At 45.2% G+C, this 14,339-nt stretch overlaps 2 protein-coding genes and 1 long non-coding RNA gene across 3 annotated transcripts in view; 2 read left to right on the forward strand and 1 right to left on the reverse strand.

Moving 5' to 3' along the window:
* Positions 1-1,244, reverse strand: part of MINDY2 (MINDY lysine 48 deubiquitinase 2) — a 33,936-nt gene extending 32,692 nt beyond the window's left edge. Inside the window, exon 1 of the mRNA XM_083851164.1 lies at positions 495-1,244. Within this exon, the coding sequence (XP_083707290.1) occupies positions 495-1,139 (645 nt within the window). The 5' untranslated portion in view covers positions 1,140-1,244. The remainder of the gene's footprint in view (positions 1-494) is intronic.
* A 1,331-nt stretch (positions 1,245-2,575) lies between these two features.
* Positions 2,576-14,339, forward strand: part of ADAM10 (ADAM metallopeptidase domain 10) — a 49,503-nt gene continuing 37,739 nt past the window's right edge. Inside the window, exons 1-2 of the mRNA XM_083851162.1 lie at positions 2,576-2,894; positions 13,126-13,276. Of these exons, the coding sequence (XP_083707288.1) occupies positions 2,840-2,894; positions 13,126-13,276 (206 nt within the window). The 5' untranslated portion in view covers positions 2,576-2,839. The remainder of the gene's footprint in view (positions 2,895-13,125; positions 13,277-14,339) is intronic.
* On the forward strand, positions 2,903-11,057 carry LOC310905208. Its single transcript, XR_014588864.1, has 2 exons — positions 2,903-3,743; positions 4,468-11,057. It is a non-coding gene; the product is annotated as an uncharacterized lncRNA (long non-coding RNA).

Raw genomic sequence — 14,339 nt, forward strand, 5'->3', positions numbered from 1 at the left:
ATGACCTGATTTACAATCCATGCCACGTAACTGTACAAACACATCCCTATTACTCAGGCAGCTATTTGTGCAAATCTGTATTTTGTTAAATCCTGCATATGTCTCGCTTCAGAATTAATCTATCTTCCAAAAACATTGCCTAAGTTTTCAATGCTATATATAGAAATATTTCCTAAAAACCTCAACACGTCTGCCAACAAAACATCGTTCAGTTTAGAAAAGCATCATCTAGGCTTTGACTTCTACATTAAGGCAACAGAGTAAGCCCCCGTATAACAGCGACATCTAAGTAGTGTATTGGCAACAGCCCGCCAGCAGTTATTTATTTTCCAAGTTCTCTACGTGCTTCAGAGCAGAAGTGAGTTAGCACAGGTTCCCGGCGGTGTGCTGCCGAGTTTCCGGCCCCGGTGCCCGCCGCCCCGAGCCCTCCCCCCTCCAGCCCCGGGCGGCAGCGCCTGCCCGGCCCGCGACGGCGGCGCCCGCAGCCCCGGTACCTTCCAAGCCAGGAGCAGCACGTTCATGATGGCCAGCAAGGGGCAGGGGCCGTTCTCGTTCTGGGTGATGACGGGCGTGTTCTCCTCCTTCCAGCGGACCCACTTGATGTGGTACACCGACTGGCCCGGGAAACGCTCCTTGGAGGAGGACAGGAGCTGCGCGCCCGCCGCGGGCCTATCCCCGCCGGGCTCCGGGGCCGGGCCCCCCGGGGCGGCCTCCGCCGCCGCCGCCGCCTCCTCGGCGTCGCTGTTGAGCTCGGAGCTGCTGGGGCAGCCGGAGTGCAGGTTGGAGAAGGACTCCAGCGAGTCCAGGCTGCGGGACTCCTCCCCCGGCGGGCTGGGAGCCCCGCTGCTCCCGGGGCCAGCCCCCGCGGGACCGCTCTCCGAGCCGGCCGCCGCTCCGGGGCTCCCGGGCTCCTCCGGCGCCGCGTCCTCCGTGGCCCGCGGGGGAGACGGCGGCCGGAGGGCCGCGGGGTCCGGCCGAGGGGAAGGGCTGCGCTGCCCGCCGCCCGCCTCAGCCGCCGCGGGCCCGTCCCCGCAGCCGCCGCCCGCCGCCGCCTCTTCCAGGAGGAGCTTGCCGGAGGCGCCCCCGCCACCCCTCTGCGGCGAGCCCGGAGGCGGCGGGGGCTGCGCCAGGCCCTCCATGCCTGGCTCCTCCGCGCTCTATCGGCACCGCAGCGGCCGCTCCTCGGCCAGCAGCGCCCGCGACGCCATGACAGCAGCGGCGGCTCCGCCCCGCCGGGGATGTGGGGGCGGGCGGCGGGCTGGAGCCGCCGGGGGCAGGGGGGAGCCCCGAGGGCGGGGCGGCACCGGAGGGCGGTGGCGGGGCTCGGAGGGCGCGACGGGCGGCGGAGGGGGCTCTGAGGGAAAACGGGCGAGTTGTGAGGGGAAACGGGCGCGGCGCGGCGGCGCCGGGCCCCTGCCGGCCCCCTCCGGCCGATGTCCGAGCGGCCCTGTCCGGCTGCTGTGCCTGAAGTAACGCGGGTGGGGCAGGCACGGGCAGCCCCCGGTGGGTTTTGAGGCGGCAGGCGCGGTGTCTGCGGGACGGGTGTGTGGTCCGGGGCGGGGCGGGGAGAAAGAACGCAGCCCCGTCACCCGGGCTTTGCCCCGATGCACGCGTTCGGTGCCTCTGCCCCTCACCTCTCAGTGACGCGTTTTGAGGGCAGCGTGGGGATGGTGAGGGCTTCCCTTACCGCTTCCGTTCTCAGGGTTCTCCGATTTGGTTCCTCGTAAATTGTTGCATCAACTTCAGCAACCTTATCTGAAGCGCCTTCACTGTCATGGTGCTTTCTGCATACGTGTTTGCACAACTTTTCGGGGGAGTTTGGACACGAAGGTAGGCTCTCCTGTAAAAACAATGGTTTACCAAAAGCTATTGTTTTCCTAACTTCCTAAAGTAACACGGCGTGGGAGTTGGACTGTTGTAAAAGGGGTGGTGTCCCGCATTTCCTGGAAGAGCAGAGGTCAGAGGAGAGAAACCTCCAGGCTGATTCCCCACACCACTGCAGGATGCTTATTTAATAAAATAAACAAATAAATCATCAAGTTAAGGACTTTTGGAATCAACTAATACTGTTAACGGGGATTTATCTTTACAGGGAGAGGACAACAAAAGAGGGGCACGACAGCGAAGCGGAACTTGTCAGAAAGCCTTACATCTAAAGCGAGTCTCTGCGGGGGCAGCGCGGGGCCGTGAGGGCAGGCGGGGGTCCCGCGCTGCGGCCGCGTGCTGCGCTTCCCCACAGACGGGGGCATCGCGAGAGGCGGGGGTCCTGGGGCAAAGCGCGAAACGCGAGGAACTCGGTGAGCTGGGGCACGGAGCAAAGGGTACGTGACGGCACAGGGGGCAGCTCCCGGCCCCCCCCCAGGGGTCGCAGCCGCCGCGCCTCAGGCGGGGCCTGCCCGGCACAGCCCGCGGCCGCCCCCGCCCTCCTCTCTCCCGCCGGGGGGCGCCCCTGTGCCTGCGAGGCGGGCCGCGCGCTCCCGGCCGCCTGGCCCCGCCCCTCCCGCACGCAGGAGGCGAGGCCGCGGCGCGTTCCTGGGCGAGCCCCGCGGCCCCGCCCCTCCGGCGGCGTCGGGCGGGGGCGGGCGGAGGGAGCGGAGCGGGGCGGGGGCAGCCGGGCAGGGCCGGGCAGGGCCGGGCCGAGCCGAGCCGAGCCGAACCGAGCCGAGCCGAACCGAGCCGCCGCTGCCAGGCGATCCGTGGGTGGCAGCGGCCCTGCAGAGCGGCGGGGGACAAAGCGGAGGGAGGCGCGGCGCTCGCCCCTCCCCATCCCGGCGCCGACCGGGGCGGATGCGCCGTGGGTAGGCGGCGGCGGCGGCGGCGGGGCCTGGGCCCGGCGAAGATGGACCTGGCGGGGACGCTGCTCCTGCTGTGCTCCTGTGCGGCGGGCGCCGGAGGTGAGGAGCGGACGGGGCCCGGCCCGGGGCCACGGCTCTCCCCGGTCCCCCTTCCCTTCCTTTCCCCTCCCCGGGGCGCCGCGCCTCGGCGCCAGGCCTCGGCCGGGCCGCTCCCCGGGGCTCGCCTCCCCCCGCTCGCTCCCGGCCCGGGGCCGCGCCCGGGCCCTCTCCCCGCAGCGCCCGGCCCGGGACTTTCCCCGCCGCGGAGCGCTTCTCCTCCGCCCCGGCCCCGGCGGCTGCCGTTCCTCGGGACTTTCCTCGGCGTCCCGGCAGCCGCCTCTCTCCCTTCCTCGCCCGAAACCTCCCCGAGAGCTTCCCGGAGCCTCCCCGAGAGCTGCCCTTCCCTGTGCCCGGCACCAGGAAGCGCCGCGGGCCGGGACGTTCGGTTCCAGGAAACGCAGCGCGAGCGCCGGGGGGGGGGGGGGGGTAAAGCGGCTTGGTGGGGGTTCCGCCCGCTCCCTAGGCCGGGGGCAAACACCCTGCTGCTTCTCCTCGCGGCGGGGGGACCGCAGCCCCGCGGGGGGGAGGCAGCTGTGAGGGCTTCCCGGCCCGGCTGGCGGCGTTCAACCAGCCGGGGCAGGCAGGAAAACAGTTTCGCGCTTTCGCAGGGGCGAGCGCTGGAGGTGGACTTGTGACGCCGCTCCTAGGGAGGGATGCGTGGAGCACTCGATGAAGGGCTTGCTTCTTGTTTCGTTTTGGCACTTACCTCGGCCCCGCATCTGTGTACGCCGATACGTAGGCTTATTAACAAGGGATCTAGCCCCAAACCCGGCCTTTTATGCGTTGTCAAAAAGTAACATCCAAGCAGGAGAGAACTCGAGCGGGTCGTGCTTGTGGCCGAGCTGTGAGGTAACTGTGATAAAAAACAAAGTGGTGCACATGGCCAGAACTCACCCCGTTGTGTGTGATTACAAGACATGCACACAAGATTTTGCTCGTGACTTTGACCTCATGAATTCCAGTCAGTTATTAGGGTACCGCAGACTAAAACTATTGACATACTTTTCAAAGCCTTCTTGTTTTCTAAACTAAACTGTGCTGGCATGGAATTAATTCAAAGGGATTCATTAACCAGTTGTGAGAGTTGTTTTCACGGTTTAATTTCGAGCAGGCAAGTACGCTTTCAAGCTCAAATCATGGTAACATATGTATACTCCGGGTACATAGAAACAAGTTCATTAAATGTATTTTGGAAATTCATGTTTAATTTTTTCTTTGAGAGAAAAATGGACACCTTCAATGTTATCGGCAGTAGGAAGTGCTCCTCACTTTGGGTAACAGAAGCACGTGACTTACAGTGCTTAGCAATATAGATCAATCTTTAAACAAAGCTTAACAGTGCTTGATAGGAACCTGGGAACGCTGGCTGATACGCATGTCAGTAATAACCTATGAAGCTTTTTCCTCTTTTTGAAAGTCTAAACATAATTATGAAAAAAATATTTTAGCTTTTGAATTACTTTTTAATAATAGAATTATCTATTAACTTCTACTTACATTTCTAGAATTTCTTACCTACTGTAAATGTTTTTGCTGAACTATAAAGTTCTTTATTTAAATGCTTATATTCTAGGAGTACAGTAACGTCTGTGGAAAAGGCAACTTCATCATTCTTAAGTGTTACTGCGAGAGCAATACAAACTGGAAACAACTGAAAAACACAATTTACCTGTGCTACGTTTGAGTATGGTGCCTCTTGTGCTCAATAGTTCTACACAGATCTAGAAGCCAAATAATATTGTTCTTCAAAGATGTATAGTTTTAAGCTATATACATATGAAATAGTAATAATTTTGAAAATTACGTGAATTTGTACTTTTTTGAATGTGTTTCTGTATATTGAGACTGAGCGTGGAACGTTTTTCTGGGATACCAGAGTAATTCTTTCAGAAGTACTTAAGGGTTTATGTCTGTATACCCTGTTTGTACTCTATTGTGGTATTCTTGGGGTAGTGTTAAATAATGGTAGATTAACAGAACTGATTACAGCTTCAGTTCATAGTTAATAATGGATCACAAAGTCAAGATTTTTGTATGTTTTAATACTAAGATACAACTTTTATGGTTTACTTGTGTACTGTTTTATTTGATGGCTCATTTGAGGAGAAAGAACAATTTAATGCCTAAATGAAATCTGTTTCAATTGATTGTGAATTTGTTTACATTTACATAATTTTAAGAAAAATTTAAACTAGAAAAGGAACAAAACCAAAAGCAATCACTAGTGTTGCTGTACAAATGAAGTGTACTGCAATGTCTATATTATGATGCTTTACAACTGTCTATATGGCTTATGGTTAGGACAGAAGAGTTAGCAGTGATTAACTCTGATAGGACCTGATCATGCTTGGTCAGGTTCTGATATTAGATAACTTTTAGGGCTGTTCTAGAAATTTATTTCTTTACTACCAATGAATAAATACAACCTTCCTAAAACAGGTATTCCAGCTGGTCATTTTGAACATAGTTTCAATCACGTGAGAAGAAAAGTCATGCCAATTTTCTTTTTTTTATTAAGAAACTGGGGAAAGGTAGAACTCACCTTAAGTAGATACGCATATCTTAAGTTTCTAGCATATACTGCCTTGAATTTTCAGACTTCTTAAAAAAAAAAAAAAAGGTAAAGTGAATCTCAGTATTTTCATCAATACCTTCAGAGTTGCTTAGTTTAGGGATCTGTTCACTGACTGATGTTATTAGCAATTTTGACATTTATAAAGCAGTCCTTAGGGGCAATATTCTTTGCAACTGTTAGGAGCATGCTTCATTGAATGTTATGGGAATGCATGCAAATATGTTAAATGCTACATAATTATTATAATGTCCTTTGAGGAATGGAAATAACTGATAAAATCTGAGGGTGATTTAAAGAAGTGTGGAAATAGTATTAGAAAATACTGAAAAGAAGCAATGAGACCCCAAAAAGTTTGGAATTAAGAAATGGTCGTGCTTTGCCTAGGCTGATCAGATGCTGAACATCATTGCAAATCTGTGACAAATTCCTGGTACAGCACACGCTTCTATGTTGTTGGGACTTCTGAGTTGTGTCTTAGTGGCTTGTGCTGCGGGATATCAAACAACCTATTTCCCACTGTGCACGGGAGAAATTGTTTTTTTCTGGACACATGGGGGAGTTGTAGGAAGGTATTTATATGAGCTATCACCATCAGAGAGATTAAGTCTGCATCCTTGCTATAGATTGAGAAGAATACTACCCTTCATTAAAATGGCACTCAGCCTCTAGCACATATCTGGGATTTAAAATTAAAACATTTAGACCTTTATATGGCTGGATGAGGCAGTGTCTGGTAAAGGCAGCTGTCAGGTGATTATTTCAGAAGTACCCATGGTAATTAATTAAAATCAGTTTTTTTAAATAGCAACTTTGAAATACCATCACCTAGGAACCTAAGACAGTACTTCATCATTGCTTTTAGAAGGCTCAAACAGTTCAGTTCTGCGGTATGGCAGAGCCACTCTCATGAGCTGCATTGTCTTGCCCTGGCCTTGCATTCCCATCTGTCCTTCACCACCTCTGGTGTTTGGTGACATGAGGAGCCAATTCAACCTGCAAATTTAAATGAAAGCAGTGACTGTTTTCCTGCCATACATATCACCTCAAAGCAGACATCAGTTAGTCTGGTGGTGCTGTACTAACTGTGCCTTAAATGCAAGTTTCCAGTGAAGGGGAATGATCCTGACTTGGCTTTTGTTTGCACGTGTTTTTTTTTCCACCAAAAACTAACTTGACCAGAAGAAAACATATATTTTTCATCCCAATCGGTTGTAGTGCCAGCACAAGGGAAGAGCAGAAATAGGATGGATGAAAAAGGGTGGCAGGACCTGCCCTTCTGCTAGCAATCACAAAAACACAGCCTAGATTAATTCTTCAGTGAAATTCTTGTTGGGAGATAGATTTTAGGATTACTGGCTTTTGATGCGCTTCAACACAAATACTAAATTTGAATGCTATGTATACTTTTCAATGAGTGTCCCATGTGAAGGGACCATTTTTTTTTAAGAGAATTAACCAAAAATTTAAAACAGCTTGAAAAAATACAACCTGTTTTGATAATCTTTATCTAAATTAAAATACTAATAATCATTCTCTTAAAGGTGTTTATCACATGCTGGCACTTCAAATCTGCAAATCAATTATGATGCTTGCAGTAAAGAGTTGTCCAGTAGGTTAGCTTGAGCACTGAACAATTTCTGATAGTCCAGCATGCTGTATTTTATGTGTTTCTTTTCCACTAACAAACTTGAGTTGTATTTGAACTATTTGCCATTCTTGTGGAAGTCTTAATCTAAGCGTCTTAATGTATGCTTCACCTTTTAGAACAGTGCGTGCTGGATTTATCGACTTAAAGGACAGTTAAATGTTCTTTTACCATGATACAGATACACATAATAGATGCTTGCTTGTGTTGCTAAATTTTAGCACTGCTTATTACTAATCTTTGTGCATATGGAGTGAGCTTTTATGTGAATTTCCTCCACAGTGTTTGCAGATACTGAGGTTAGTCTGACCAGCATATAGATCTCCAAGTTCTCCTTAAACGCAGGCATGATGTTTGTCTGCCAGTTGTCAGGAACCTCCCTCTCACAATAACCTCTCAAAGGTGATAGAAAGCCTCAAAATGGCGTCAGCCAGCTCCTTCAGTGCTCTGGGATGCAGCCCTTCTAGTTCCATGGACTTCTGTACGTCCTCGTGGTTTACACATTCCCTAACGCATTTCTTCTGCTTCTCTCTCACAGACTGCAAAGGTTTTGTCTAAGAAAAAGTTTTGATAATCTTTGAAAAAAAATAAACACCATGAATGAGCAGCAAAGCCATTTAGCACAGACCACCAAACAGCAGTTATATATAGCTGCTCAAGGTGTGCCAAGAGGCTTACAGCTCAAATCCAGTGGTTGGTATGTTTCACCCTTTGTATGATGTGCGGAGCTTAGGTAGGAGCTGAGAGGGTATGCCTCAGACACCTTATGCGTCCGGTGGGGTTGTGGCTGTTCGGGAAGTAAAATAAAATTTTCAAAGGCTGCTGAAGAGCTCTAGACCCTCACACACAAGGATTTTTACAGGGACTATCGCCTTGAGACATTTACCTAAATGTTCTGCCTAGTCCTGTTTAGAGTAAGTCCTTCCGTGTGTTTACTTATAATCCCTGAAAATAAAGCTTTGTTCTTGGAGGTTTTTTCTCTTGGGAAAAGCGACATCTAGTTTAGCAAGTCCATACAACAATCTCCTGTCAGCCTCAAAAGCCATCCCACTGCTACTCTCTGGTATCTGTATCCTGTGTTCCTGTCCTCTGGCTTAGCATTTCCCCAAAGTACAACAGTGGCTTGTTTCACTAGGTTGCCTAGAAAGGCGTCCTGCCATCTTTGATGTTTGTCTGATGGCAACACGATACATGAAATTTGTAGAACAGTTCTCTTAAACTTCATCTGGGTGCAGGTGGTTCAGTATTCCTTCTTGCAGGTTTTCTGGTTGTGTGCTTATTTTAATAGATCTGTCTTGAAGTCTCAATTCAAAAAACAACAGTTTTTCGATGGCATCAAAGTAATCACAGTAGTTCGTCGCAGTTTTAGGTCTGTGTGCTTGCAGTTGTAAGAGATTCTTGGGGTGAAAGGCTCTCAGATGCTGTGATAGGCTTCTTCCTTTCTGACACAGACTGTTCCAGTTAGGGGAGCTGCAGCTAGCCAGCTGTACCTGCCCGATGGGCCGCAAGGAAGGGCACTGAAGTGTCTGCGGGTGTGTTTGCGGTGCCTCTGGCGGTGATGCTTATACGCAGCTTAAACACTGAGTCTGGCAAGAGAAGAACCTGAGACATCTTGTACCGGATACTGCATGGGAAGTACAGTCATCTTTCCAGCTCAACTTTTGCCGTTGGCATCCTATAAATTCGTACCTTACAGAAGCTGAGTTACTTATTGAGCTACCTTTGTGAAGAAGAGAATCACTTTTGATTTGTAGCTGGTTTTATTAAAAGGAGATCACAAATTGATTTGAGACTTTGGGCGCTACTGTGGTGTTAACGTTATGCATGCTTCTGGAAATGAAAGTTAACGTTCATTTGGAAACTTTGCTTTCAGCCCTGTCTGAAATCCATCTTTAGAAAAGCTCTGTAATGGCACATGCCCTGGGTGGCGTGCAGCTGCTTTGGTTTTTTAAGAGGGGAGAGTGCTTGTGGCAAGTACTTGCCATGAGGGCACTTAAAAGGAGGTGTGGAGTTTGGGGTTTTTGTTTGTGTGTTTGTTTTTAGTTTTGGGGAAAGTTTCTGTGTGATCACAGAATGTGTGTAACTTTGCTTTAGCAGAAGGGTTCTCTTTGTTTTATTTTAACTTTTGCTTAGCAGAAAGAACATTGTAAGGCTTTTTAATGTCAACAGTCTTTCACTCTCTTGTCCCATTTTAAAACTATTCTTTATGTTACTCAGCTGAGGGCAGCCTCAGCTTTCCAGGTGACCATGAGGCCTGGAACAGGTGCAAAGTGTTTTTGGGCCTTTCAGGAAGCTGTCCTGCTTTGAAACCTTTTTCTAGGTGCCTGATGCTGTTTAAAAAGTACCTTGCAATGCTGAAGGAAAAAAAATGGCCTATAGCAATTTAAAGAATGCGTTAGTAGTAGTTGCCTACCACAGAAAAGTTGAAGATAATTTAACTTAATTTAACTTGTTAAATAGTCCTGTGTTGGTAGAGCACAGAGTTATGCAGCTTTGCAGCATACAAACTCCTTAGTTTTGACGTTTTCAAAGAGTATTCATATCATATTCCTGATTTACATTCATTTTAAAATTAAAACTTCAGTTAATTATGCCAGTAATTATGTCAGTAATTTATGCCAGCTAATTCTGAAGTTTTTCTCTAATGTTGATGCTTTTGGCTCACATAGCTGGAATTGGAAGGCATGTACCAGCAGTCAGGTAAATGCATGTTGTTCATCAGTCTGATCTAACAACTGGGCCCGGGCTAATTGTGTTTGGTGTACGGAAGTCTTGTGCACTAGGAGGTGTTTCTGGTTTGTTTTGTGGGAGTAAACCTAAAGTGATAGGAGATACATCAGACATGGACAACATTCTTCACCCTCAGTATTCCTCATGCTGGTTGGTGAAACTTTGGCTTTGTAGAGTTTCTTATTGGGATTAGAACTAATGTAGGCATGCTTAAATAACAAATTTTGTGAATGGTAAAGGCACTTAAGAAGCCTCTGGTAAACAAGATGAGAATAGACTTCTGAGACTAAGAGTAAGATACATAGGCCTTCAGTACCAGGAGGAAATTTGAGTGGAGTTTATCTGCAGTATATCATTACTTGAATTTTAAAGAGAGATGGCAGTATCATGTTGTGCACGTTCCTACTAAATGCAAGTGACACATTTGGAAGTATTCATTTAATTAGTCATCTTCTGTATCACTCATTGAGGTGCGTGGAAATCAGACATTCTAATCCCTTGAAAAGGAACAGAGGTGCTGAGAAATTCGTTATATTAATTTAAAGAAGACCTCATGATAATAAATACAGGAAAAGGTAAATTTATATTTTGCTTACAAAATTGTGCTATTAGTATAATAACTTTTTTCTTTGTGAAAATGTAACTATTTGTACCATATTACTGAGGCAAAGTTTTGGGATACGCTTCTTTCACTGAGCATGCCTGGGCCTTGTCAGTATACGTATCTGAAGGGAAATATTGCATGGAATCTCTGAGAATTCTCACTTTGAGGTTTATCTGACATTAACTGATTATGAGATGTACTGTTTTATATGGTTCTGGAGCAAATCGGAGGTTTGACTCTTCATGTGATCTCTCAGATTCTGTACTTCAATATTTCTTCAGGAAAAAAAAAAAAGATAGCTCAAGGGTGAGGTTCCTGAATCAAGCATAAACTAAAGAATTGCTGTTTTTCCTGAAGTAGGAGATTAAGGAAGGAAGGCTTTGAAGCTAGCTGGGGAGCCAGGAACAATGGGGCAAATGCATACATTCAACTAAGAACAACATTCAGTGACTAAAGTACCACAGAAAATGAGAAGGAAAAAAAAAAAAAAAGGAAAAAGAAAAAAAAATAAATTATACAACCCTGAAGCAGAAACTGGTGCATAATGTTATTCCATTGATTTTTGGTTGCCCAAACTTCAGAACATGGTAGTAGATACTGCTATACCAATGTAGATGCTATGATATTTAAACAAATGCTATGCTTTGCATTCAGGAAAAGTTTAAAGATTACTGACTAATCATGAAATTGAAAAAATAGCAACTTACAAGTTCTATGCTCTAATTTTATATTGTAGTTAAGACTGTTTTTATACTGTAGCTTTCAATAGACAATTCAGGCTTATGTCAGCTCAATCTCTTCATAAATGAAGTTGTTGACAACTGAAATTGTGTCCTTTTTGTGAAAGGTAATGTGCTATGACTAGTAAAAACGATGACAGTGCGTTTACTGTACTCATTTTATGTTTGTAGCACCACATTACATCTCAGTGCATTAAAAGGACAGAATTGACTTGTTTCAATAAAAACAAATAGTTCAGCAAAACACCTTCTAAAGTTAGAATATGCTTTAGCAAAGGGAAGAACTTGTATAGAAATTTTTACTGCACATGAACAGTTCTAAAATGTTCCTTCTAGAAATAAATTTGTCAATGTATTGTTACAGATTGCTTAAAAAAAATACTTTTGCATGATAACTGCACACTTACCTTTGAGTGATGTGATCCACAAAGTAGTTTCTGTAATGAATTGTTGATTTGTTCTTCAGAAACAGTTGTTTCTGTGGAGTTACAAGAGAAAAGTTAGTTTTATGTTAGTTGTATAAAGTATATAGAAGGGATACTGCTAGCCTTTGTTTCAAACAGGGTGAATGTTTGCATGCTAACTACTGATAAAAGTTATATACCAAAACATACAACTAGGCTTTGAATGTTTGAAACAATATACATTGCTTGATACACTTAATTCTTTCCAGGCTTCAGTGTTTAGTACATCAAGAAACAGGATACAATTTGGGTCACATATAGTCTGGCTTTGAAACCAGAACCACTGAAGCGATCTTGCTCTTGACTGTAGTAGATTCTAGATATAGGTATCTAAGTAACTTCTTATGATTGGATATTTTAAATACTGAAAGGGTTTTAAAATATTTTCAGAAAGCATGTAAAAACAAACAAAAAATCCTATATGCATACCTCTGTTGTAAAGCCACAATGATCTACTTTTTTTTTTTCTTCCCATATTATATTCTATTGTTTGAACTTTTAACTACCTTTTTGGTCTCTGACCACATTTAATGAATCACCTCCTCTCAGCTCCTTCCCCAAGTCTGTGTTTACTTTTGGCAAGCAGATGCAATATTTTCCATGCGTGGTGTTCTAGAGCTGGTCTTTGATATGGAAGTGCAGTCAAGTGTTGTTCTTGTGAAGAGAAGCACAGTCGGATGTGCAGCAGCAGAGGATGGAGGCTTTGGTTGTTGTTGGGGTATGAAAGTACACTTCACATTGAATACATGCTGTACTGTCAATTTACTGTGCATACGTTTCTGTGATCGCATGGGCTATGTTAACTAATAAGATCATAGAATCATTTAGGTTGGAAAAGACCAAAAGATCATCAAGTCCAACCATGAACCTATCTTAAAAAGAAGTATCCAAAATAGACTGAACTCAATTTACATCTTTGGTGATGACATCTTTGACAAAACTCTTCCAGGTGATAGAATGTTCCATGTAATTCAAAACATATTGCTAGATGGCATGATTTGCTCTTAGTTTTCCTGGGTATCTGGCATCTAGAATATAAACCTGAGCAGGTGTTTCAGTGCTGTGAGAGTAGAGTGAAAACAGAAGTATGATTCTTTTAGGGAACCAGAAGAAAGATGCTAAGCTGTTAACACTTCTCATGTCTGGATCAGGAGTGAGTTTCTGAAATGTATCTCAAGCATTCCCAATGTAGTTTGCACTGTTGGAGTAGTTTTGATTGAAATTAGAATGGAAGATGCCCTTCAAGGTCCATCTATTGCACTCCAGCTGCAAGTATGCATTCAGTCTGTAGGACCACAGTAGAATGAATCTGAGGTATATGGGGGGGTAAAAAAGAAAACCAAAATGTATGTTGTGTGGGAGTCAGGTTTTCATCATCACCATTTTGCTCCACAGATGTGTCATGCTTTGTAGTGTGGTTGTAACCTTAATAATTTCTCAGACATGCTAAACTTTCCTTATTTCTCTTTTCAGGCCAGTATGGAAATCCTCTAAATAAATACATTAGACATTATGAAGGATTATCTTATGATATGGATTTGTTACACCAAAAACACCAGCGTGCCAAAAGAGCAGTATCGCATGAAGATCAGTTCTTGCGCCTAGATTTTCATGCTCATGGAAGGTTAGTGGTATTTTTAACATGTACATGTTTTAAATATTTAAGTTTTTTTTTTTTTTAACTTATATAGTGATATATAAATGGTGAAATACAGTCACTAGATTGTTAGCTAGTATATACTAAAATGCAATGTTTGCAGTTTCTATGGAGTGTTTGCTCTGGTTTCCAGTATAAATGTGAAATCGTTACTTGTAATCACTCATTCAACTTCTGGTGGTAACTGTTAATGTAATTCAAAGGTTAAACAGAGACATATTGGGAACAGAGTGGCACATGATTCTGAGCTGCTAGTGCAGCCTTGGCATATTGGCTTACAAAAAAGATGCCAAACCTTGCCTAAGCAAATTTAATTAAAGAAAAGTACACTTTCAAATTGCATTTGAAACTACAAAATTGGCCCCCAAAGTGTTGCTTGATGTGTAGTAAAATGGCATTTGTTTTCTGTGCAGCTGTGGAATTTAGCAGTTATTTGACATGGGAAAAACATGATTGCTGCTACAAGATTTGCTTAGCCTTATATTTAACTTCTGACTGAAGCTTCTCAGGTAGGGAAGTTAGATATCCAGTGTGAGCAGCTGAAGTATAATATGAAGATTTTACCTAGGCAATTCTGAAATAGAGAGATCTTCCTTTTTTTTTTTTTTCTTTTTTATAATTAAGAAGGAAGTGAAAGTAAGTTAAAATATTTGTCTGTATCTTTGTTTCTGTGCAAACTCTATCCTGTGCAGCACCACTGTCTTAACATTTTTTTTAGGAATATGTAATGCCCTTGGTTGTTTAGTGATTTCAAATAAAATTTAAATAATTAGCACTTGCTAAATAATTGCTGTCCATATCTAGAAACATAGGAAGTTTGACAGAACAAAGGTAAAACCAGGTCTTCCAAATCCATGTTTGGAGTGTTTGTTCCTTCTGCGCCAGCAAGTAATTTCTTCAGGGAATGAAGTGTTGCTACTGGAGGTGTATGTTGTAATGACTAAATTTTAGTGCATGTTCCCAAAAGGTTAGTGTTAGCATTGTATTTGCAACTGCTGTAGAACAGCAACCAAAATCCTAAATTCCTGTC

The sequence above is a fragment of the Anser anser genome, assembly GCF_964211835.1.
Source record: "Anser anser genome assembly, chromosome: 10".
NCBI lineage: Eukaryota > Metazoa > Chordata > Aves > Anseriformes > Anatidae > Anser > Anser anser.